This window comes from Buceros rhinoceros, unplaced genomic scaffold (assembly GCF_000710305.1).
Source record: "Buceros rhinoceros silvestris isolate BGI_N320 unplaced genomic scaffold, ASM71030v1 scaffold10402, whole genome shotgun sequence".
Classification (NCBI taxonomy): Eukaryota; Metazoa; Chordata; class Aves; order Bucerotiformes; family Bucerotidae; genus Buceros; species Buceros rhinoceros.
The window spans coordinates 10977-34445 of record NW_010399494.1 but is presented as its reverse complement, the minus strand read 5'-3'; the positions used below and the strand labels follow the sequence as shown (position 1 = coordinate 34445).

Below are 23469 nucleotides of genomic sequence, written 5' to 3'. Positions count from 1 at the left end.
GGAGTACTAGAATAATTAAAATGGCTCTTCCCTAAATTTCAACATGCAGCTGTCAAAGCCAAAACTCCCCAAGCCAGAACATTCTTATCTGTGCAGAAGAATTTGGGATCTCATTTGTAATGCAAATCGCTCAGGCAAATCGTCATTGTCAAACGCACGGGAGAACAGATAATTCCTCTTGAACAAATTACTCACCAAGAATCACAGCGGCAATGGTGAAGAGCACAAAGGCATTCCTCAATAAGTAACTTTTAACATCATCCTTTGTTATGCTCTGCACTTTTTTTTTTGCCAAAAGCGTACGTTTCCTGACTCCTTGTTGAATGCGTTCCATCCTACTTCCAGGTTTTGGATCGTCTCCGTTGCCTTTAGTCATTTATCCTGCAGAAAGTTTTCTTTTATAATTAACTTCTGTCAATATCCCTTCAGAAAAGTGGAAGACTTGCTTCCGTGGGAGGTACTGGAGAAACCTGCAAGACAAGAAATTTCAAATATTGCAATAGGATTTTAGAGGAATGTTTAGCCATATGTTTTCATGGAAGCAATTATTCTTAGGGTTTATGTAAAACTTGTATTATTTGTAGTACCTAAGTTGGTGATCGCAGTTTTTGGTACATAGCCTCAATGACTGTTAAAGGACTCTTTGAAAGGATTACATGGACTGGTCAGATATGTGTCCTGTGTCTTCAGAAATTAATCCTAATTGCTATCATGCTGCAAAACCCAGGAGTAACTTTTTTTTTGCAGTTGCTAGTGATACACTAATAGCAAATTTAGTACCACACGTGGAAGCATAAGGTGCTACAGTGTTTGAAACTACCTGTCAGGCTTGCTTTTATCTGTTTAGCAGGCCCATAATATCTGAAAAAAATTCTAGCTCACCTCCACGCTAACCATTCAAGAGAAATATTTTGCTTGTTCTGCATTTCAGAGGTTTTTAAATGGTTGAACGCATTGGCTGAATTCCTTCTTTTCACACGGCAAAAGGGAGTAGGAATGGTTTATTTATCCTTCAATGATTATTTAGAAGATATGCCCTTGACAGTTTTATGTTTTATATTTGAAGTGTATAAATTATTCAGAGCGTATCTGTAAAGCATCAGAAGTTATATCCCCCCTAGCTTGATACTACAGACTGTAATACAAGTTCACATTGCAAAGTAATGCTTAGGTTGGCCTGACAGCACTTACGGGGATTTTAAGAAATCACATACTGAATCAACCTTAAAATGTTTCTGTATTAAAAGTTCTTCACTGGGACACTTTTTTTAATTTTTTTTTTTTTTTTTTTGGTGGTTGCTTGGTTTGAATTTATTTAATACTGGAGCCTGCTAAAGGCATTTTCCAGACTGACAATCCATTTTTCTGAAATCTTAGTTAAAACACAGGCATATTTTTATGAGGAAATTAGAAATTAATAAATGGATAGATTTAGCTGCTTCCACTGAAATCTTCATTAATACATAGTCCAACTCTAGCATCTTACTTTTAATGAATCCAGTACCTAAACACTTTTTTAAAGAAGAACTTAGAATATAAACAAACAGAGTTTCCAAACATCATTCTTTAGGGGAAATACCATATTGTAACAAATCCATTCTCGTGAGATCTTTTTCACTGCTTCTACCATATGTTTCAAGATCAGTGCTTTAGTGCAATACCCTCTCTGAATTTTACCAGAACACTATATGCTTTGCTTCTTCAGAGAGCGGAAATGTTCTGAGACTGAGCTAGATATTTAAATCGGTAAGTATTCTAGCTTGGACATGACTGCTGTGTGCAAGCAGGGCTTTTTCAGAACAATTAATCTTAGTATTGTGTAAAAAAAAAAAAAACCAGATTCATTCACAGTGTCTTTTCTTCCCAAGATGATCATTGCAGCTACTCTGTCCTTTATAATTTACATTAAAATGAAGAAAGAACAGCCCAAAAGATCATTACATTAAGTAACGTACAAAGGCAGAGAGTGAAAAATTAAGGCTTTGTACTCAGAACCCACCAAATGAAACGATCGGCTCACCTTTTCAGATCTTCAGTACCCTAAGGACTGGGTGGTGGCAGGAAAGGTGGGGGTGTCCCAGCAAAGACAACGGAGCCGCAGAGCTGAGTGAGCGGGATACGGGGAAAACTGACAATCTGCATGTGCTCTGGACTACAGCAATTTACTATCACTGTAACTTAAGGAAAGGGGAGGAGACTGTTAGCCCAACTCTGAAAAAAATAAAAACACAGAGAAGAGAGGGGAGAGCTGAGCCTCTGGAATATTGATTAGTCTTGGCACAGTGAAAGCAGGGTCACTTCCTTTGTTTTTCCTTTTAGACCACTTTAACGCTTTGTCGGTTCAGCTTCGTTAGAAATGCAAAATCAGAACCCAGGAAGAACTGAAGGACCGCACGCACACACAGACACACAGACACACACACACACACACAGAGGGAGAGCAGTGGGGGCTGGAGCACTTCTTCATCAGATATTCCAGACTGGAAATCTGCAAAGCCTAAACATAATTATATAACACCATTCCTGTGCTTTTTAAAATAAACGTTAAAATACCTGAGTATGCTAGTTTGTTCTAAAAAGGGACACGGTGTGAGGCTATCACATATTGTCTAATTCCTAAAGACAGTTATTCATGATCTACTCTTCCCAGAGTAGGGAACCAGACATCTTCCAAAGCAACTGGAGCACTGTCAATAGAGAAAAACACAATCAGCTACAATTCTTTGTATGTTTCTTGTAGATGCTCAAAACACGTGATGTGACTTGCCTCTTGTTTAGGATTTAAACTCACTGGTGCTAAGCCCCATCCAGCCTGATTCAATAGCATGGAATAAATGATGAAGGGAAAAGCATAAAACAACCACTTTTGAGAAGTAAGCGGTCTTTAGGGTTTTTTAGCATTTAAAAGTTTGTACTATTGAAAAGATACTTGCAGAGAGTCACAGGAATTACCCAAAGACCTTCTTTCACGTTTTAGAGGAACATTTTCTTTCTAAATGTTGGTAAAGTTAGTTTAAAATATTCAATAATTATATTTCTAATGCATCTTGCATTTATGCTAAACATATAATTTAAGAAATTTGTTTATAGATGATGTGGCTTTTAACACTTTTTTTCTGGGAAGCCATTTTAAGTGTACAGAAATAAACTTATGTACTAAACTCACAAAAAATAGTTAGGTACAAAACAGAAGAGCAGTGTCCCTTCCACACAGTGACAGTAATGGTTCTGTTGAAGTGCTTTCTAATTAAAATGTGCTTCAAATAATGATGTATAATGTAGAGAAAAATAATCTTGCAGTATAATGCAAACTTGCTTATTATTAATGTAGGTTTGGGATTGAACCGTGTACGGCAGAATCTCGATCTTAGGTATTTTACTTAAGAAAGAAAGTAAACATCTGAAATAACTTAATAATTGATGCCAAAAGCAAGAAAAAATGTTGACAGCTTGTGTTGCAAAGATAGAAACACATGTTGTATTTTTTTATACCTGGCAGTTTAATTATCTATCTCATTCTTATTTTATGTTTTTAAATACTCTCACCATTTTGGCTGGAGATGGGAACTGACGTCTAAACTGCCCTTTGGCCTTTAGTGATCTGCTTGTTTGATTTTTTTTTTTTGGAGCATGGCATGCTTTCTGTGAAACCTCCTAGATAAGGGCTTCGTTCTGCCCTCTGTTTATATGAATAGTAATGTTCCAGTTGCCTTAATGCGACAGGGGTCAGGCCCCAAATTAGGTGATCCAAAAATATGTCATCATTTAATGCTGTCATTAATAATAGAGTCCATGAGAATGGAGGATAATCCTGCGAGAGAATGAACTATTCAGCAAGACAAAATGGAAATAGACAATAAGCAGTCGTACAGCTTAGCTTAACTTCAGCAGTGATACTTTTATTAGCTCTGAGTGAGCAACAGATATTACTTTACAGTGCTTAGAAAAACATAACATTAAGAGCTTTCTGGCAACATGTTCTTGTTCAAAATGTTCTGTTTTTTTTCCTCTCTCCTTCATTTCTTGACACCCGTTTCCTTTATTTATTTTGATTTTGATGGTGAAACAAAGAAGCTACACTTCATAAAGAGTATTATCCTTTATATTACAATAAACATGTATTTTAGATATTCCTGGATAGCAATAAATGAGTCACAGTTCATTGCGCAGTGTCACTCTGCAACACATGAAATTACAACGCACTGGAATTTCCTTTTACATACACCATAGATTTAAGAGATTTAGTATACAGAGGTTAGTACTAGGACAAATTTAAAATGTTACTGGTTAAGAGCTTCTGCCTGTAATGTTCAATAGTATTAGTTTGTAGGAAGAGTAACTAAAACCAGAAGTTACTGGAAACATTGTGGACTTCAGATTGGATCTGCTAACACTGTGAACAAGCAATTGTAGTGGTATGTTTCATAGAGCAAAACAGAGCAGCCGTCACTGTTGGTACCACAAATTTTACACTTCTATATGCTTCATGGTTTTGGGTTTCTTTGTTTGGTTTCTGTTTGTTTGTTTGTTTGTTTGGTTTGGTTTGGTTTGGGTTTTAGGGTTTTTTTGGATTTTTTTAAATAAAAATCAACAAGGAATGACCTATGGCCTCAATAAGCCTGTCTGCTCTGTCATATTAGCTCAGCACTCTAATTTTTGCTTTGGGTCTCATTTTCAGCCCTTCTTTGACAATGCACCAGGTGGCTTGCAAAGCTTGGAAATGCAAGTGTAGGGTAAGGACTAGCTTTAACTTGAACCTCATCCTCCCAGGCAGTGTGGATTCAGGCAGCTGGAATCACGTGTTGTAGTAAACTCAAGCCCTGTTCGGTTGCGGTTAATAAAATCAGTCAATAAATGTACTTTGCATGTCAGCAAAGTATCTGAGTGATACTTATTTGAAAAATAAGTAAAGGTACCAGAGCGTAAGCTGCTGTTCGAATAAAGTATTGTTATTTTCAGCTGACTAGAGCTATCAAGCAAAAATCCAAGGAAGTCAGTTGTAGCAAGTGCAAGTGGAAATGGAGCTACACATGGTACACATTGTTCCACCATTTCATTTCCCAGACCATAATAAATCTAGTATGAGAGTGCATGCATCTCAGCTGAAATAGTGTTTTTTAACAGTAAAAATAACCCAGTCTTCATATTAATAAATCAGCCCTATAAATTAATACTGGCTGAATCTTTGAAGTTTTGGAATTTTAGGTAGAAGCTCAGTGAAGTATTGTTGAAACCACAACAGCAAAATTGGAATACAATTCTTGTGAAAGAATGTGTTTGTCGACAGTAAATGGTATGTTGGTATGTCCCCAGTCTCAATTAAGTTGGACAAAATAAGAATAGATATGACACCCCTGCAAGCTCAAACCCAGCTTAGAACTGTCAATCACCAATATGCCTTGCTGTACCAATGAAGAAACTGAGTCTCTAAGTGGTCAGATTTAATCCATACATGTTAGCAAATAGTTAGCAGAGCTAAGACACAGTCTTAGGCTCGTGCATATTTCCACAGGACCATGGCATGTTTCTTTTCCTGAGGTACTTGGTTGGCTCTTGCTTTTTTTGAGCATGTTAAAGTGACTATGAGAAATTGAGGTTTGGTATTTGTTTCTTTTCAAATCTGTTTATCAGAGTTGTATTTGATGAATATCTCATTTTTGGTCAGCCAAATGCAAAAATACACTTTTATTTTTCATTAAGAACTCATGCAATGAAAGCTGTCACATTGCTTGATCGAAGACAGTGGGATGAGCTAGTGTGCTGTAATTTATATACTTGCACATGCTCTACACACATCAAACATGGCTATGTTATGTTAGCAAATAGAGAATCATTTCGATTGGAAGAGACCTTTAAGAACATCGAGTCCAACCATAAAATGAAGAGCTGCAGGAAAAGATCTGTAGATCTATAGTTGGTATTGAGGATGTGATATTTGCAGTGTACACACTGCACAAGTGTTACTTTGGATTACTTCTAACTTTTTTGGTGGCCCAAACCCCCATTAGTGCTTGGACTGTATGATCTGGTTTTGTTACTCCCAAAGTAATACAGTTCACAGCTTCTAAGACCACTGCATGACATGAATCAGTGCATGTAGCTGTTGGTCACTTCTAGTAGGGAACTTACTGTGCTGGTTACACTGAATTTGCACTTATCTTTGATACATTGAAAATCATTCATCAAGCACAATTACCAATAAAAATTATGTTGTAAAATTTTCTTAGTGGTAAAGATTAAATTGTTGTTATAAAATACTACTATTCCATCATTAGAACATTTCAAAAGCAAAGTATTTTCCCTGAGATTAGGCAGAACGGTAAATAGTAATGGCCAATCTAATCAGCAGATCTCAGACTTGCAGCGATCTGTTTCTACATTTCTATTTAGTGTCCCATTACAGCTTAGTTGCTCACAATGCCAGCCAGCCAATCCTCCTGGTCATTTTCTTCTGAAATTTTGAGGTCTTGTGCCATGAGAATAATTGCGATTTTATGCTTTCAAGCTCTGTCAGTTGCCAGTCGGAAGTTGTACGACAAAAACGCAGCATTCCTTTTCTGCTCTCTGAAAATTCCCAGCAGAGAAACACGAACCTCTAGTATCTCCATTCAGCATCATGGGCTGTCTGGGCCTTAACACACACTGTATGTCTGCAGCTGAATAGACAACCTTGTTTCCTTTCAACACAGGGAGTCAGATCACCCACTCACCCGGGAGAAGGGGGAAGGGAAATGAAGTTATACCAGCAGAGAATGTGGCTCACGAACTTTCCCCCTGACTGTCTTATCAGGAATGTGAATGTCTGTATGTACAAAGAAGCGATTCTCACTAAAGAATAGACAAGGTTGTCTAGGAAGGGTGGGAGACAGGATGGGATTTTGTCATTGTAAGAAATCGACCCAATTGATAGCTGATAGCAGATCCAAACTGCTGCACAGTACAGCTTCACTGGTTTTCCCACAGCTAGTGGCAACCGCTTAAACGGGTGCCAAGAGACAGACAGGTTCATTTGAAAAGTTAATACAGCATTGTGGCTAGTTACAAAAGAGTGCGGCAGTGGAGCCAGAAACTTGCTACCCTCTTTCTCTCAGATCCCTCTCTGTTTCCTCTTCCTTTTTTAAACCTTTTCTCTGATCAGCTGTAAACTTCAGCAGATTATGAATTGACTGAGCTACTGAGAGACCCCTGGGGAAACTCTGGGTGGAAGTAAACACATCATGGTTACTCTAAATCGTGACCTTCCATCCCTACTGGTCACAGTAGCAACAGAGCAATAATCCCACATGGGTCCTATTTTAGGATAACAGCACTGTTGATGGGCGTCCCACTGGCTGAACTGTTTTCTGCCTTTATTCTCTACCAGACTGGCTCTTGAAGAAGCCCGTTTCTTGGATACAGTGATGCTCGTTATGCTGGATGTTCTTTACGCAGGGTACAGGCTTATTGCTAGCACATGTACATTACATGTACAACAGATATGGTCTCAGATTCTTGTTTCCTTTTTCATCGCATTATTTTCTTGACATGATCTCTTTAGACCAAGCAAGAGTAGATAGGTGAGAAACAACACTAAAGAGAAATGCGTGCACCACATTTCATAGAAAACATTGCTTTTCATGTGACAACCTTGTTTATAGTTCTTTTTATAAAGAAACAAAGGCTTATCAGCTGCTTAATATGTCCTAGTGTGTTGTTAGCATAGCAAGTAAGATAAATACAAAGAAAACCACTCATTGTATGAAGTTCATTTAAGGAAACTCATTTATTTGGAGGAGTAAGCTAACACGACTTTTTAAATACACATTTACTACTGCGGAATCATAATTACTGCAATCAAAGACACATAAAAATCTTTTGTAAAAATGATTATAATTTAAAATCACACAGATAAAAGTTGCTGTTAGAATAATGACTGTAATAGCAACTGGTAGGCATTTGGACAATTTTTTGGCAGGAGGGCTTTGTATTGTTTATTGTGAGAAAGAAACAGGCTCTGAAAAAACATGCAAATTTTCAGCAAGGGAAAAAGCAGCATCAGGTTTGGAAAACAGAATGGCAGAAAGTCTTCTGTGCTTCTGTCTTCCCAGTCCACACAGGCTGAGATGATTTAAAGTCATCAGTTTCCTCTGGATGATCTGTTTAACATTCCATGGAAGATCTCAAAATACCTGTTTCATAGTATCCCTGGCATCCAGACACTCAGGCTGTGTGGTGGTCAGCATTTATTTTCTTGCTGTGTTTTTCATTCTGAAATTCCACTCTTTATTGGGATCCAGGGCCCACAGAACTCATTGGTAATCTGTAATTTACTTTAAAGGAAATAGGAACAGTCCTTTAATATTTATTACTCACTGTTCTTGAAATGTGATCAAATGCCTGTCATCAGATCTACAGAAAAATGAAATGTTAGATAGGAGCGTGAGCAAGCATGTTTTGAATGAATTATGACGTATCTCTAGTATGATATATTAGCTCAGTTTATTCTATTCAGAAGGACTACGTTCTTCGATCAGTGTCTGAGAGGATATCAATATTACTGCTGTACAAATGAAATTCAGAAATTTGCGATTAAAAGTTAAGGAAAATCAAGAAACAAAAGAGTGTTGACTCCACATTTTAAAACCATCTTTTCTGTAACAACGGAAAGGATGGATACACTGCACATTGCTTCTATTTAGATTTATGTATACAGCGAAAGCTCTTCTGACATACGTTATAAGTGCATCTGTAGAAAGAACAGAAAAAGTAGTCTTTTCATTCAGACCAGAAATTGTTAAAAGAAACATATGAATGAAATATTTCAGCCATATTATAGTATCCTATCCTTCATTTACAGATTTACTGTATAATATGTATCAGGTTTGCTTTCTCACGCAGTCACTTACTCCATCCCTTCGGCTCCCCTCTAAACTTCTACCCCAAGAGAGCACTAGCTTTCCCCCTTGTCCGCTTACATAGCAGCATGCAGAGTTAGAAATCTCCAACTAAACAACGATAGAGGGTATTGACAGTGAACAGCTGCAGGGATGCCAACTCTTCATCTCCGAACAGGGATGTCTCTTCTGTCTGCATATAGGCTGCATGCAAAAAATGAAATTATTTTAATTAATTTGTTAAACCAAAGGGAATGTCAGAGCAACCAGCCTGATGCCTTTCAAAACAAGGGGAAAATAAGACACAATACATTTGAAGAGCTGCTTTATGTGAGTCTTTCACATGGCTCCAAAAATGTCTGTATCTCTTCCAGTTATGTCTACCACCTAGTGTTAGCTTCAAAATGGTGATGTATCGGGTGCTTTACTTAGCTGCCCTGTGAATGGCTCCCATTCACTAGAAGTCCCAGCTCACTCCATATGCAGGCAAAACTCCCAGAGAAGACAATGGGAGTCCAGGTCTCCTGACTCACATTTTGCTCAGGCAAAACCCCCATTGTCCAGTGATTGCTTTGCTCAATGAGCAGTGATTCAGAAGCGCTGAATAGGAACCCAGTCAGCTGTGTTGAGGATTCATTAATTTTGTAAAATCGCTATCAAATTATTGGTAGAAAATAGCCAATTTTTGGAATTTTGCTTTAGCCTAAACACACCTCCTATGAGAATGTCTCATCTTGGGAAAAGTATGCCTAAAGCAGTATTTTCCCCAAGATCTGAGTACTTCTTGAAAAGTATTTGCTATTCTTGACTTCCTCTAAGACCAGGAATATGAAAGCATTTAATTCTCAGATTGGGTTCTTGTGAGAAAGAACTCGAGTGATTCAGTGTCTCAAAATAGGAGAATAAAATAAGAGATGAATGAAATGAGATTATCACATTCAGCTCCTTTTGTCATGCTGTATCCAAGCAGCTTAAAACAAGATATGTGAACTTTGTATGATCACAAGTTATTAAAGTCTACAATGGTTCAGTAATGAATGAAACTCAGAATTCCTGTTTGCATAGAAAATGTAGTGAGAAAAGTTGAAATCCTGTTTGAACTGCAGGAATAATATTTTACTTTGATGGACCAATGCGAATACACTGAAAACCAACTATGCTTCACTTTAGATTAATTTTTTTTCTCCATTTTATTAGTGATGTGTGAACAGCTTCGTTCCTTTTTTTTTTTTCCTCTGATAGCTAAAGGGTCTCTAAATGGAGTGCAAAAGAAGTGTAAAATGCCACTAATTTCAATTCCCAGTAATTTCACTGATGTGAATGCTTGGGTAAGTTGCATGCATTTGATGTTTATTCTGTAAACATTTTAATAAGAGGCTGTTTTCTACACATTCACAGAATACTGCAAAATTACACCTTAGATATGAAGCATAACCCTTAATATATTTCATTTGCATTACCAGAACTACAGGCACCATCTGTAACAACTCCCATCTTCCACAGACAACTCACTGCTCTATATGATGTGGAAGCAGCGATCCAGAAAGCGCAGCTCTCTGCCTGGCACCAAACTTCCCTTGGACTGCATTAAATATGTAGATGTTTAGTACAAGCCCCTGAAAGCCTCAAAAATGACAGCGTAGCGTAGGAGTCATGAAGCACATTGTCTGTGTATCAGATTAACCTGTAAGTGGGTAATTTATTAAACAGGAATCTTTAGATAATCCTGGAAAGGCATTTCGCCCAGTATGCCTGGATGGAGATCAGCTAGGTATCACATTTCCATCTCCAGTAATCAGTCAGGATTTTGCTTTCACTGAGTTTCTGGTTCTCTTCCTTTCCCCATTAGATATCATACCAACCTCTTGTACAAGAAAATTTTTAGTTACAGCATTCATATAGATTATTCCAACACTTTTAATCCTTCATGAGAAAGCACTTTACTGATGGTTCTTTTCCTTGTATGGTTTTTACTCACTTTTAATGGCTTTTTGGGGTGCCTTTTTCCTGCTAGAGAGGTACCCTTTTCCTACCAGACTATAATGTTGGCTGCTCTGGTTGGTACAGGGTAACCGCAGGCCACCTTCTCATCCCAAATACGAGGCTTCTCAAGACTCTTCCAGTAAATACCACAAAGTAATCTCCATGAAAAGTAAATATAAAGGTGATTTTTTTCTTCTTCTGTGACAGACTGTTTCCTGAATGATTTTCTTCTGAAATCATGCTGAAAAATATAAAAGGACTTATCACATCTCTTTTTCTGTTATCACTATGTTCTAACATTTAAATTATTTTATTTTTTTCATTGTGATTATGTAGTTTACAATAAGAAAGCTGTTTGAAGAGGCTTATGAAGAGATCTTTCAGCTTCCTCTATGTTTTTAAATTTTTAAGCAGTTTTTCACTGAACTACTTTGTAGTGGGAGGTTTCAGCTCTAGACTTACAAGCACTGTTAGAAAAATCTACAGTCCTATCAATTTTCTGAGTGCTTCACATAAGAGCCCTGGAGGAGGGTCATATTCAGTTACCACAGCAGGGCATCAGTACATGATAACAGTCTCTCCCAGACTCAAGATCTCAAAACTACTCTCTTCATACTGGTACTTTTAACACAGAACAACATAACAGGATTTTCAAAGTCCTCATATATCACTTCCAGCTGAGGGCTCAACATCCAGGATGCATAGCAATCTTCAAGCAGAAGATAATTTCTACTACAATCTCTCTCTTTTTTCTTTTCCCCCCCTTCTTTTCTTTTCTTTTTTAATTGTATTCTTCAGGTTTTATTCAGCAGAACAGCTCTAAACCCTGTTTTCAGAACATGTTATATTTGTTTGGTTTCCTTGAAAAGCTCATGCTCTCTGAAAATAAACATATATAAAACTTGCTTGTGTATAGTACATGTGTAAAATAGAACCCCAGCACTCATTTTGGAAATACTATTTGTAACCGGCTATAAATATTATTCTATATTATGGTACATCAGAGTAGAGAAAATGAACATAAATTTTCAGTTATTTTTTTGTTATGTTTTATTTTTTATTTGCTGCAGACTTTATATGCAGTGTTAATAATACTTTACTCAGTTATCTTTAAATTTAAAAAACCGAAATTGCCATTTGTGGCACTAGGAATCTTTCACTTTTAGCAAAACAGTATGTGCCCTTCACAGCTATCCATAGTCCTCTGTAAAACAGTCAAGTACATTTTGTCTTAGCAGATCATTCTTGAAGACAAAATAACATTGAGCAAGTTTTAGTTCCCATAATACATGTAAGAAAATACTATTGCCACAAAAGGAGCCTGAAATGGGAAAATGGGGTTTGTTTTGGTTGAATTTTTTGTGAAACAGAAACATAAAATTGCTATTAAAATCAAGGTGAACTGTGTGTTTCTTGGTTTGTGTTTTCAGGTTTGAACCTTAAAACAAGTAGCAGGTTACAGAAGTTTGAGTTTAATAAAATAATGTTTTTAAGAGTAATTACTAAAAAAGAAAACTAATAAGATTTCTGCATGAGCTGATTAAAATAAAATAGTAAGACGAAACCTCAATTTACTGTGGAATATCAGCCTTGATATTCTATATATGATGTAACTTTCATTCTTTATATGGAAAATGTTGTATGAACCAACCAGAGGGCTCTAATCCTTTCTGAAATCATTCTGAAAATTCCAAGTTATCCATATATGCCACTACCTTTACATGTTTCTAAACAAGAACACGCGAGACATATTAAAGCAGTGGACTTACTGCTGCAACTATTTATATATATATTATTCAACCCCTACATGGTATGAACTCTTCCTTTTTAAATGTAAAATGAGACAAATTATTCTAGTGACTTCCACCAGTTGTTAAATTAATTGTGATAGTTAGAAGGTTTTGAGGTAATTTTTAAGCCTCATGAAAAATAGCAGAAATTGTCCATTCTTCCTGGTATAGATAAATCAACGTCTTCCTACACGGTAATGTTAGGGTCCCTTGTAGATAAAAGCTTATGAATTTAGTTCACAATAGTATAAGTCAGTATCTCTGATTGTGTTAAAAGCTAGGGTTTTTGAAAGGGTGTTGCTGTGGAAGATCCTGTGAAACTCTGATTGGCAGCTGATTTTTATTTGGCTCAGAAGGTAGATATTCTTCAGTCTGAGATAACATGTTAAAGCGTCCACCAATGGCTTTGGATATTTCTTAAGAAAATACCTTTGAAAAAAATCATATTCCGTAGGCGGCCATTTGATCACATTCTTGCTAGGAACAGTCCACAGAAGAGAAGAATTCTCTGACATCTGTATTTGCCTTTTAGGAACCTGCAAAATTTTTGTGTTAAGAGCTATACATGGCTTTTTGAATGAATCCTTGGCCAACAAGTGAGATTATTGGAATATAACCTGGACTACAAAGTCATGCACAAATTTTTACAAACTTCCCTGACACAAAACTCCTTGTTGCTTTGTATTTTGAACCAAATCACAAAAGGATCCATCAGGCATTAGAGCCAGGTAAGAATGAAAGACAGGAGAGTGCAGCTGGGAACAGAAAGGTGAGCATTGCCGAGGGAAGATGACTCTTTGGAAGAGCTGTGGTGTTTTGTGAACTTTCTCACCAAATCAACTGGCATAGGATATGCAAATATTTTCAGGGAAGCAAATAAACATGTTTAAGCCTGTGTTGTGTTTACTGACACTCATAGCACTATTTTCCCAATGTTTATTCACTGGTTATTTGTTTATCAGTCCTTGACTACAATACTAAATGCTTCCATATCAAAGACTTGGTCTTAGCAGTTCTCAAATCTGAGTCACGTAATTTTTGAAATGCCTTTTGGATGAACTTCATTTCAGAACCAGCTTTGGTGTTGTGGATAAAACAAAGTCAATGTATCTTTCAGAGAGCTGTAAACAGTATATTACATGTGTAAGATTCTTCATTCATCATTTAATATACTTAGCTAGTACAGGCTTTTATAATTTGGGCTGAAGCTAAGATGTTTGTAAATGACAAGTGCTGATTTTTTTTTTTTTTTCTCAGACAAGGTAATGTCCATGTTTGCTATGATAATAACAATATGAAACAGTAAATGAAGGAATAGTCAGATTCTCCTTTAGGAACCAATTGTAAAGGAACAGCTGAGGTGGAAGAGCCAGTGAGAAGCTAGATCAAATGGACTGGCACATTATGAACCGAAGGCTCTGGTTGTTGATGTCTGTGCTTGCCAGAAGCAGAGAGCAAGAAAAAGCATGAACAGCACTGGTGAGCGCAGTCCTATTAAACAGCTGAGAGTCAGAGCTTCTTTGGAAAATGGTTATGACTAGAAATGTATGTCTTTCTGAACCTGGAAATGACCTATTAGGTGGTAAGCTTAATACTTAGTGAACAGGATCTTGTGTATGTTCTGAAAATAAAGAGGTACCTGGCTATCATCTTTCTAGTCATCGATCTGCTTCTCTTCCAGAAACCAGCTAAATGCTGAGGGCTCAACATCTTTACTTGTTACCAGTATCAATAGATCAAACAGCTCTTCAGTGAGAGAAATACTCGCTGAAATCTTTATGCCGCCATAGAGTATAAACATTGCGATTCTAAGCCTAGGCTTGAATATTTAAATAAGCTACATGTATTAACCTAAAAACTATTCTTCTCATGTAAGATCTTTGAGGTCTTTCACTTTCTGGATTGAAATGTTAGTTCTATCACAGGGCAAAGAGAGTAGACACAGTTTTACTTGGTATTAATGAGACCAGCCAGATCTGAGTAGTTTACATCCTGCCTACCCTGATATCCTAATAATATCCTTCTCTTCCTGAATTTGAACAAAGCCTGGCCTTTCCTAAGCACAGAAGAACCTCCCCCTTACCAATAATGCTTTCTGATTTTCTAACACTATATGTAAGAGAATTCTCCATCTTTTTTCACACGTACTCATGCATGCGAAAGTCAGTACTGAAACGAGTCAGTACTCATACAGTGAATCACAGGAGTTCTATGAGAATTGCATAACTGACCTGCAAATACGCAAATAGAAAATTCTGGACTGTTGGATTTGGGGCAGAAAAGTCTTAAAAGAGATCCCCAAAGAACAAATGCATTAGGACTACCACTTTTGTACTTTTACAGCCACTATAGTTTATTCTGTTAAACTGACTTGATCATAATTTGGAAAATCTTTTTTACAATATTTTGGGTACATCAGTATAGCATTCTGTAGCATATTCGAATTAGAGTCTTGCAGATAGGAAAACATTCCTCCTCCCTGTAGATGCTCCTGCATTTCGTCATTGTAAATTCTAGTAAGATTTAAACAGAAATGTTATTAGAAAAGTTTAATATTGCAATTTTTTGCCATAGGTACTCTCAGAAAATTTTGGGGGAGACTTTTCCAAATAGTTACAGCATTGCTTTAAGACATGCAGTCTTCTGGGTTCAGAAAAGCTTCCAAACAACTAATTTCCATCACTGATTATATTACATACATATGAAACTTGAGGGGCGAATCTCTCAGCTTCATTTTTGCAACCTCATTAATGTCATTCTGCCTTTCCTCTTCATGCCTGCCTGTCCCTTTTGTTCACAAATGTGGTAATGAGTGAAATCTTCTTGGTATGAATATACAAAGACTTTTTATAGTCAACTCGGTTTTGCTTTCCTATTCATTGTTTTCTTGATAGATCTCCACTTTGATCTTGAAGCTGTCTTACCCCCGGCACAGCTCTTGTTCCAGTGGTGCCTATGGATTTTTTGTGAATGAAGAGTAAAAAGCAGAGTCTCTAAGCACATGAGAAAGTCAGAGTCATGATTCCAATAAAGTATAAAAATTTACTGTTTTGTTTTCAGAAAAATGAGCAAACTCAGAGAAAAAAAATGATGTTCCATGTAGCTTAAAGTGAGAGCTATGAATTCCTTCTAACGGCTACTAGAACTTAGATGTAAGTTAACCGAAAGAGTGAAACTGGATGGAAATGGTTATCCCATTATTTCTGATTGTTATGTTATTTTCTCCTAAAAATCAAGAATGGAATAATCCAAACAATTTTAGAAAACTATTTATTTTCTTCAGATCTGTTTCAAATTAAAGTTCTAATTAAATTACAACTGTGAAAAGAGACAATTCAAATTATTTAAAGTTTCTTTTGTCATAGTTTATGTGAAATTCTATTCCTACAGTATGCATTTTCTCCATAATCCACTCAATGGCAGGGAGCTGGTGACTGAAGAGGCTGGGAGAGCTGTTGTCCTTAAACATTGCATTAACGAGGACACCCTTTGGATACACTTTAATTACTGTCAGTGATTTGAGATATACCACAGTGACAAAATAGAAACTGAAAAGGCAGTAAGAAAAAAAAATATATTCTTAAACTAGTTTTCTCCACATAGGATCTTTTTCAATTGAATATGGACTTAAAAATGCCTAATTTTGAAGGAGAATGGCAATGGAACCCCTGTAAATATCTTTTTATTTTGAGCTTATGCACTAGAATAATAAATACATCATGTAATGCTGGCATGATACAGTCTTGCATCTTCTTATTTTTAACTCCATATTTGTGTTTACAAAGGTTGATACACTGGCACAATACGAATCTTACATTTGCCTTCTAGCCATACACACTGTGTGATACAGGCAACCATGCTGGGAGCTCCCTCGGTCCCCTGCCAAAAAATTCAACCTGCAATCAAAACCAATATTTTCGTCACAGACGAGAAGTAACTCAGTCTCTGTGCTTGTTCGGTTTAGGCGTAGCAGGATGGGCAGTTTGGAAAACACCCTTTGTATTTGCATGGTGATTTTGTAACTCCATATGGCCAGTGGAGTCGAAACGCTCGCAGGGAGTTGTGTTCCATGTACCTGCGATTATCACTCTTTCATCTGCAGTCTGTGCATCTTCAAAACCCCACATTTGAATGCGTGTATTGGGAGGGTTTTCTTTCTGAGTATCAGGCCAGCTCATATGAGGCTGCATGCAACTAGAGGGTCCCGCGTGCAGTAAGTTGTGAGCACAGATTTGGAGATTGTACAGGACAGATTCATTGTGCTCAGGTCGACACACAGGGAGAATTAGGACAAGGAGCCCTTTTAAAAGAAGGACAAGAAACTGTTTTTGTTTGTATATGGATTTAATGCCTGATGACAAATGTAGTCTTAGCAGTCTGAGCCCAATGTTTTGTAGGAATGGCCTGATAACGGAGGGAGATCAAAGCATCTGTTAGAATCCAGATGGCATCCAGGTTCCCAGTGAGGGTTGGGCCTTTTGTGTCCTTTAAGTACAGAAAAGAGACAGACTGTGCCCTGAAGGGCTTTCTCTCTGAAGACAGAATAAGGGTAGGTTGTACCAAACCAATCAGCTTGTTGGGGAATTGGCCCTGCTGTCAGAGCTGTATGGAATGCACTCTGACTCTTTGCTTTTCTTCTGAGCCTGAAGATTGAGAAGGAAGTAGCATCAAAAGGAACACAGGGCTGGGAAACAGCCACAAAAACTTTGTAGCTGGAAATTTGCCAGGATCTTGAGACCTTACAGAGGGATTTGGTAGAAAATAAAGTAACTTCCAATTATTTTATTGGAATTTTTAAGAGGAAGATTTTCCAAACCGCAATATCATGATAGAAGGAATTTTAATTGTGCTTAGGATTTTGGGGATTAAAAGGGAAAATGAAGGTAAGGTAGGGTAGACATTGTAACAATAGGTATTATTTATGGTGTCATGACTGTGTATTTTTTAATGTAAATTAGCTCCTTTGAGCTGTTAGGGTTTACTTAGTAGACATACATGTAAGATTCTCAATGAATCTTGTGAATTTGACTCAGTTTGACCAAAATTATTCAGGCGGTGCCTGCGGAGGAGCTCTGCTGGCAGGACAGAAAGCATGGTAAACACTCCAAGGGGTGCACCAGCGAGCGGCCAGGGATGAATAGGAGTTGTAGCTGTTTGAGCTGGAACAGCCGCAGCCAGAACGGACACATACCCTATGTATGCCCTAAAATATTCGGCTGCTGTACAAGTGGGTATCTCCAGTGGAATGTGCCAGCATTCAGCAGCGAATGTGAGGGAAAAGTGACAGCAAAAGCAGCAGAACGGTCTCACCGTATGCCCAGTAGTGCAAATGACATAATTTAGCTCAGACTGAACTGTTCCTGACTGTACCTCTTCCAGGCAGGGTTCGACATCTTCATATAACCACACTGACTGAAAATCTGGGAGGATCTGGCTGGCATTTGTCCTGTCTGATAATTTAAGATCATGTGCCTGTACTGCTGGGGTTTAAAATTAATCCAGTTTCTGGTGTTCTGCTATGTTAAGCAAATAGAATAACAAGCACTCCACACTGCTTTGTGGAGTAGTATATTTCACATACAGTTTACTAATCTCTGTGTAAGAGACTCAACACGGCTGGAGATAAATGGAGTGCTAATAACTATTTTAAATCTTCTGGAATTTTGATGTCTTTTTTGTGCTATGGAAAACTTACTTTTCTGCAATACTTTGGATACTGACTTACACTTTCAGTAGTAAAGATAATTTCCTTTGGTTTGGTTCCTGCTACGACAACACAGTAACTTTTACATAACTGTTTATAGTGGCGGCTCTAACAAACGAATGTAAACTGCTCTCACCTTTGTTAAGCAGTTGAGTGCCATGATTCTTCCTTTTTTCACACTTCCACGTCTTTTGGACAGCTTCTTCATCTGCATTAGCCTCCAGGACTGTCTGTAAAATGCTTACATATGGCAATGAAGCAGACAGGGCATGCAAAAACCATGATAGTAAACTCTGCTGACCTTTCTGGACAGTGCATCTTTGATAATTTTATCTTGATTTTCTTAACATCTCTTTTTCTCTGAGTTGTTTCTTTTCTTGACTCTTCTCTTGGCAGAACAGCTGCTTCTCTCTGACCAGTGGGTATAGCCTTATTTTATTTATTCTTGTCTTTAACTTTTGTAGGGCAGCCAGATACATGGGGATGGGTGTTATATAACAAATACAATAAATAAATAAAGCCCTATTTGCAACATTCTTGCTGTCCACAGTGAAAGCTGTGGTCATGGAGAAAGGAGTTCATTATACAAAAATGCCCTGTTTGATCCTGTTGGGGCAAATAGCTGAAAAAGAGGAAGGGTAGTTTGAACACAAAATTTGAAAGCTGAGAAGTGAAATTAACAGAAAATCTGCTTTTTCAGGGACAACTGCTAAACCTGTTCAGTGTTTTCATTAAAAAAAAAAAAAAATTGAAGCATTAAACGTTCCTTCAGGCCAAACAAGTCCCTGGATTTAGTTTTAGATTCTTAATCCTTCCAGATTTCAAATGGTTGAAACTCAGGTTGCTACTGGCACTGGCTGCTGAGAAGCAATGCCAGAGTCCCAGTGTACTGAGGAAAATTGATTGTGCAGAGCCAAAAAACTGATCAAAGATTCACTCACTGCAAGCAGTCACTGAGTTTATTTGAAACACTAGGATAGGTTTTATAGGGTTTAGAACTTTAAAAGGGTTTGAAAGAGGAGGTCAGCAGGGTCTGTTTTTGCAGTAGGCTCTAGAGCTTGAGAAGAGGGTTTTGCTAGTGTTGCCAGACTTTCCAGATGCATATAAAGACTAAAGACTGCTTCTCAACTACAATTCACTTCTACAATAATTCTCTTGCCCTTTCCCCTACCTTTTCCCATTTTGCCCTTTCATTAGTCCCTTGTCCTTTATTCCCATACCATTACTCTTCCTTGTTGTTTCTCATTACATCTCTTCCCTTGAACATTTTCTTCCGATGCACTCTTTAGTCACTGGGCTCAAATACCTTTTAAATTATTTTTCTCTTAAGGGCTAAGGAGTAAGTTGCTTTCTTGAATGGAGACTGTCTTTTAAGCAGGGCAGTCAAGTATGTGGTACATAATTGTTTTGTTTGAAATTTTAGTAAGAAAGGCCTAATGATACATTCAAGCATACAATGAAAACAGAGCCTTCATTTTTACCGGCCTTGTAATGCAGCATCAGTGCACCTCAGTTGTGCCTTCACCTCAGTTGGGAGTAACATATTTTCACAGACAGGTTAGTGTACTCTTACAGAAAGAGTAATCACCTTAACAGGATGACTTTTAGAGTGTAGCTGGTAGGTCAAGGGAACTTTTTTCTCCTCTGCTTGGCACTAGTGATACTTCAAGCAGCCCAAGTCTTGGGCTCCCCAGTACATGAAAGACATTGACATACTGGAGTGAGCTCATCAGAGAGCTATGAAGGAAGCTGTGCAGTTGGAGCATATGATAGGAGAGAACTGGGATTGTTCTGCCTTTAAAGGAGAAGACAAAAGGGGGCAGATCTTACTGCTGTCTTCAAATATTTCATATAGGGGAGGATATAGAGAAACGGACGGAGACTCTTCTCAGAGGTGCACAACAGAAGGACAGGAGGCCAATGGATGCAAGGAACAAGGGAAATTCTGACTTCATGGGAGTATTTATTTTTTACTGCAAAGGTGATAGAGTTTGGAACAGGGGACCAAAAAGGCTGTGAACTCCTCATCAGTGGAGATATTCAAAATCAGTTTCACACAAATCTGTCATTCTGTTGACATGCTTTTGACCTTGCACAGCGTATTGTGTTGAGGGCTTTACTCTGAAAGACAGAGTGGGATGTCATTTGGGCAGTGACATACTACACATAAACACCATAAGCTAGCTCAAAAGAGTAACAGGGATGAAAATTGTCTTGAGCTACTGAATTTATCTATATTTTGCTGAAGTGAATGTAATGCTGTTTAAATTTGGCATCACTAAAGTGGCTCAAAGTCTCCTTCCATTCTCTTGTTCTTGAATTCTGTCACGGCAGACTGAGGCATCAGGATGTTGCTCACAGGGGAAGTATTTGTAATGGAATTGAATTTCTCAGAGCCTGAAATGAGGAGGTGTGTGGGCTATTTTCCTCCAACAGAATTTTTCTATAGAATTCTGCTAGCTGTCTGTGCACTAAATAAGTTCTGTACAGGTATGAAATCTATACTCTCCCACCTTTTAACCAATTATATGAAACTGTGCAGCTAATTCTTGTTTAATAGAAGAGGTTACCTGTTCAAATTCAAGCTGTAAATAACAACTTCAGCTAACTGTGGAAGATTTCCACCCTCTAAGGTAGGTCATTGAATAGAGCTCCTACTAAAACACGGGCTGAGTGTTTATTTTGGGGGAAAACGTACATAATTTCTTGGTCTGAATGTTGAAAGGGCTGGAAGGGATTTTTTTGGTTACTAGTCTCATAATTTAAGCAGAGGTTCTCTGTATGACAAGTCCCTGAGAGTCTTCCATTTCACCACTAATATTTGACATGTAGGGTTGAACACCCTGAAAACTCCCTAGCTTGATTCCAGAACACACCCTGCTCACAGTGCAGCCTTAGGGTACTCTGGTTTTAGTACAATCCTCTAAGACACACCTGGAGCTAGTATAAGGCAATAGCACTGGGTGGGTACATGGGGAAGCCACTGTGTGCCTGCTTTGCTCTTTGATGTTTGTCCTGCTCTTACACACTTCCCTAAGGATCTTCTTCTCGGCCACTACTGCAAACAAAATACTGCGCTAGAGAGACCTCCAGCCTGACCCAACACAGCCACTGTTATAGTCTAACAACGGATTAGAATTAGAGGAGAGGGAGAGTTTTCAGCTGTCTTGTAAAAGACAGAGGAAACTCTGTAATATGTGAAATATTTATATACAGTTTTGTGTATCTGTTTCCTTCCCACTTTAGCTCAATGTCTGTTCAGTATTCAATATTCATAAAAGACTTCACCCCTTGCTTCAGGCTTCTTCCTTAGATTATAGAGTTTTCTTTGTTATTTGTGCATACTTCCTTTCACCATCGACTGGTAAGGCAGTCTAAAAAATCTTCTTTTTTTTTTGAATGGAATGTCCATTTTGTTCTCAAACTTTTAGAACTCAATTTTTAAAACTACTGTCTTGGTTCCTTGCTCTTTTCTTCCATGTCAGACACATTTGTCAGATCATAACTATCACATGCTAATAAATTCTTTAGTTGGTTGGTAACTTTTTTCAGCATGTTAGATGGTTGGGTCCTTTTCCACCATCTGTGCGTGAAGGTTCGGAGTAGTACATGTAATTCATAAACATCAGAATTGGGCTTGCATAAGTTATAGAAAATAAAAAATTAAAAAATTGTAAAGAAACAGATCTAAATATATACAAAATTGATGTACTGAACAAGTCCAGTTTCAACCGAATTTAATTAGAAAACTTTTGCCACTGTATTTCACTTAAGGTTCTGAGAGAACATTAGTCTTTCAGAGATAGAATCTTCTATTCTGTCTTTGTATTTTATTTCTTATCATGGAAGAAATTAGGAAAAATCTGATCTTGTGAATAAAAGAGGCTAGGAAAGTAGTCATACCAGCTACAGGAATAATTTAGTACTGAGATATCCTAACTTGGTGGTCTAGAAGGAATTCAAATTATGGGCAGATTTGGAGAAGATAACAGATAATTTACGCCTACTTCTGTGCTCCATAAACCCTTAGGACAAATGCTTCTCTTCACACAGAATTTCCTTCTCAGGGCAAATATTAGCTTCATTGTCTCTACTGCAGATCATTCTGCAGACTTTTTTTTGTTTCTTGTTTCTTTTTTTTTTTTTTTTCTGATAGTGCATTTCAAATGCGGAGTATGTCAAGTTTCAACAGGTAAAAAATTCTGGCTTAAAACATTTGATCTGCAGATGTTGCTTGTCTCAAATGTAAGCTTTTACATTCTGCACAGATTACACCTTGAGTGCCTAAATTTTACTTTTGATTTTGCCAAAGATGGGTGCTAAGAAGGGAAGAGGTTTAGATGTGTTTTACTATCCTTCTCGAGATTGTTAAGGCCACAATTCTTTCCCTGCATCAATACATAAGAGTCATGAGAGATGCAAAAAAGAAAACTGGGCTTATTATTGAATGTTTGAAATGTATTCCTACTCTGCCTCTTCTTCTGAAGGTGTAAAATCAGAAATCATAGAAGCTGTGACTGTGGTTACTGCATAACATTAGCAATGACTGTACACCATAATTTTACTTACACATGAATTGTTTCAGTTGAGGGATGTGTGTGAAAATGCAGAAAGTGCCATTACTAGAACACCATTATTAGAACTTATGTTCTCAATGAAGTTTAGGGAATCTTGAACAAATATTTCTTTTCTTGCTTTTGCTTTGGTCTGAAGTTTTCCTCTGGCAACATGAAAAACAGGTTCTTTTATTCTGCATTTGTTAGTACTTGGATGCCTATAAAGAGTCCTAACAATAAGCAGGCGAATGGGCTGAATGCCTTAAAACCTGGAGAAACATTTTAAGGGCTAATTAATGTTGCATATTAAGTTGCAAAACTGAGGGAAGGTGAATGCTATCACTTTCAAAGTGCTATTTTGTTCAAACGCTATTCAGAGATTTGTGTATTCAAACTAAAGCAAAAGCCCAAAGAACAGGAAGACACGGTCATAGCTGTATTGCATGGCATGGGCAGAACAACAGCAAAAAAAAATCTGTTTAATTGTATATGTTCTTGTATTGGGACAGACTGTACTTCTAGACAGAAAAATATTAAATCGTTATAGAGAGCACAATGCAAAG

The 23469-nt window shown here is 37.5% G+C and overlaps 1 protein-coding gene across 4 annotated transcripts in view; it reads right to left on the bottom strand.

Moving 5' to 3' along the window:
* The window catches only part of SLC1A3 (solute carrier family 1 (glial high affinity glutamate transporter), member 3), a 66551-nt gene extending 66175 nt beyond the window's left edge, over nt 1–376 (bottom strand). For all 4 annotated transcript variants that reach the window (XM_010131497.1, XM_010131500.1, XM_010131499.1 and 1 more), the window contains exon 1: nt 196–376. In XM_010131497.1, the coding sequence (XP_010129799.1) occupies nt 196–376 (181 nt within the window). The remainder of the gene's footprint in view (nt 1–195) is intronic.
* Between the last annotated feature and the right edge of the window lie 23093 nt (nt 377–23469).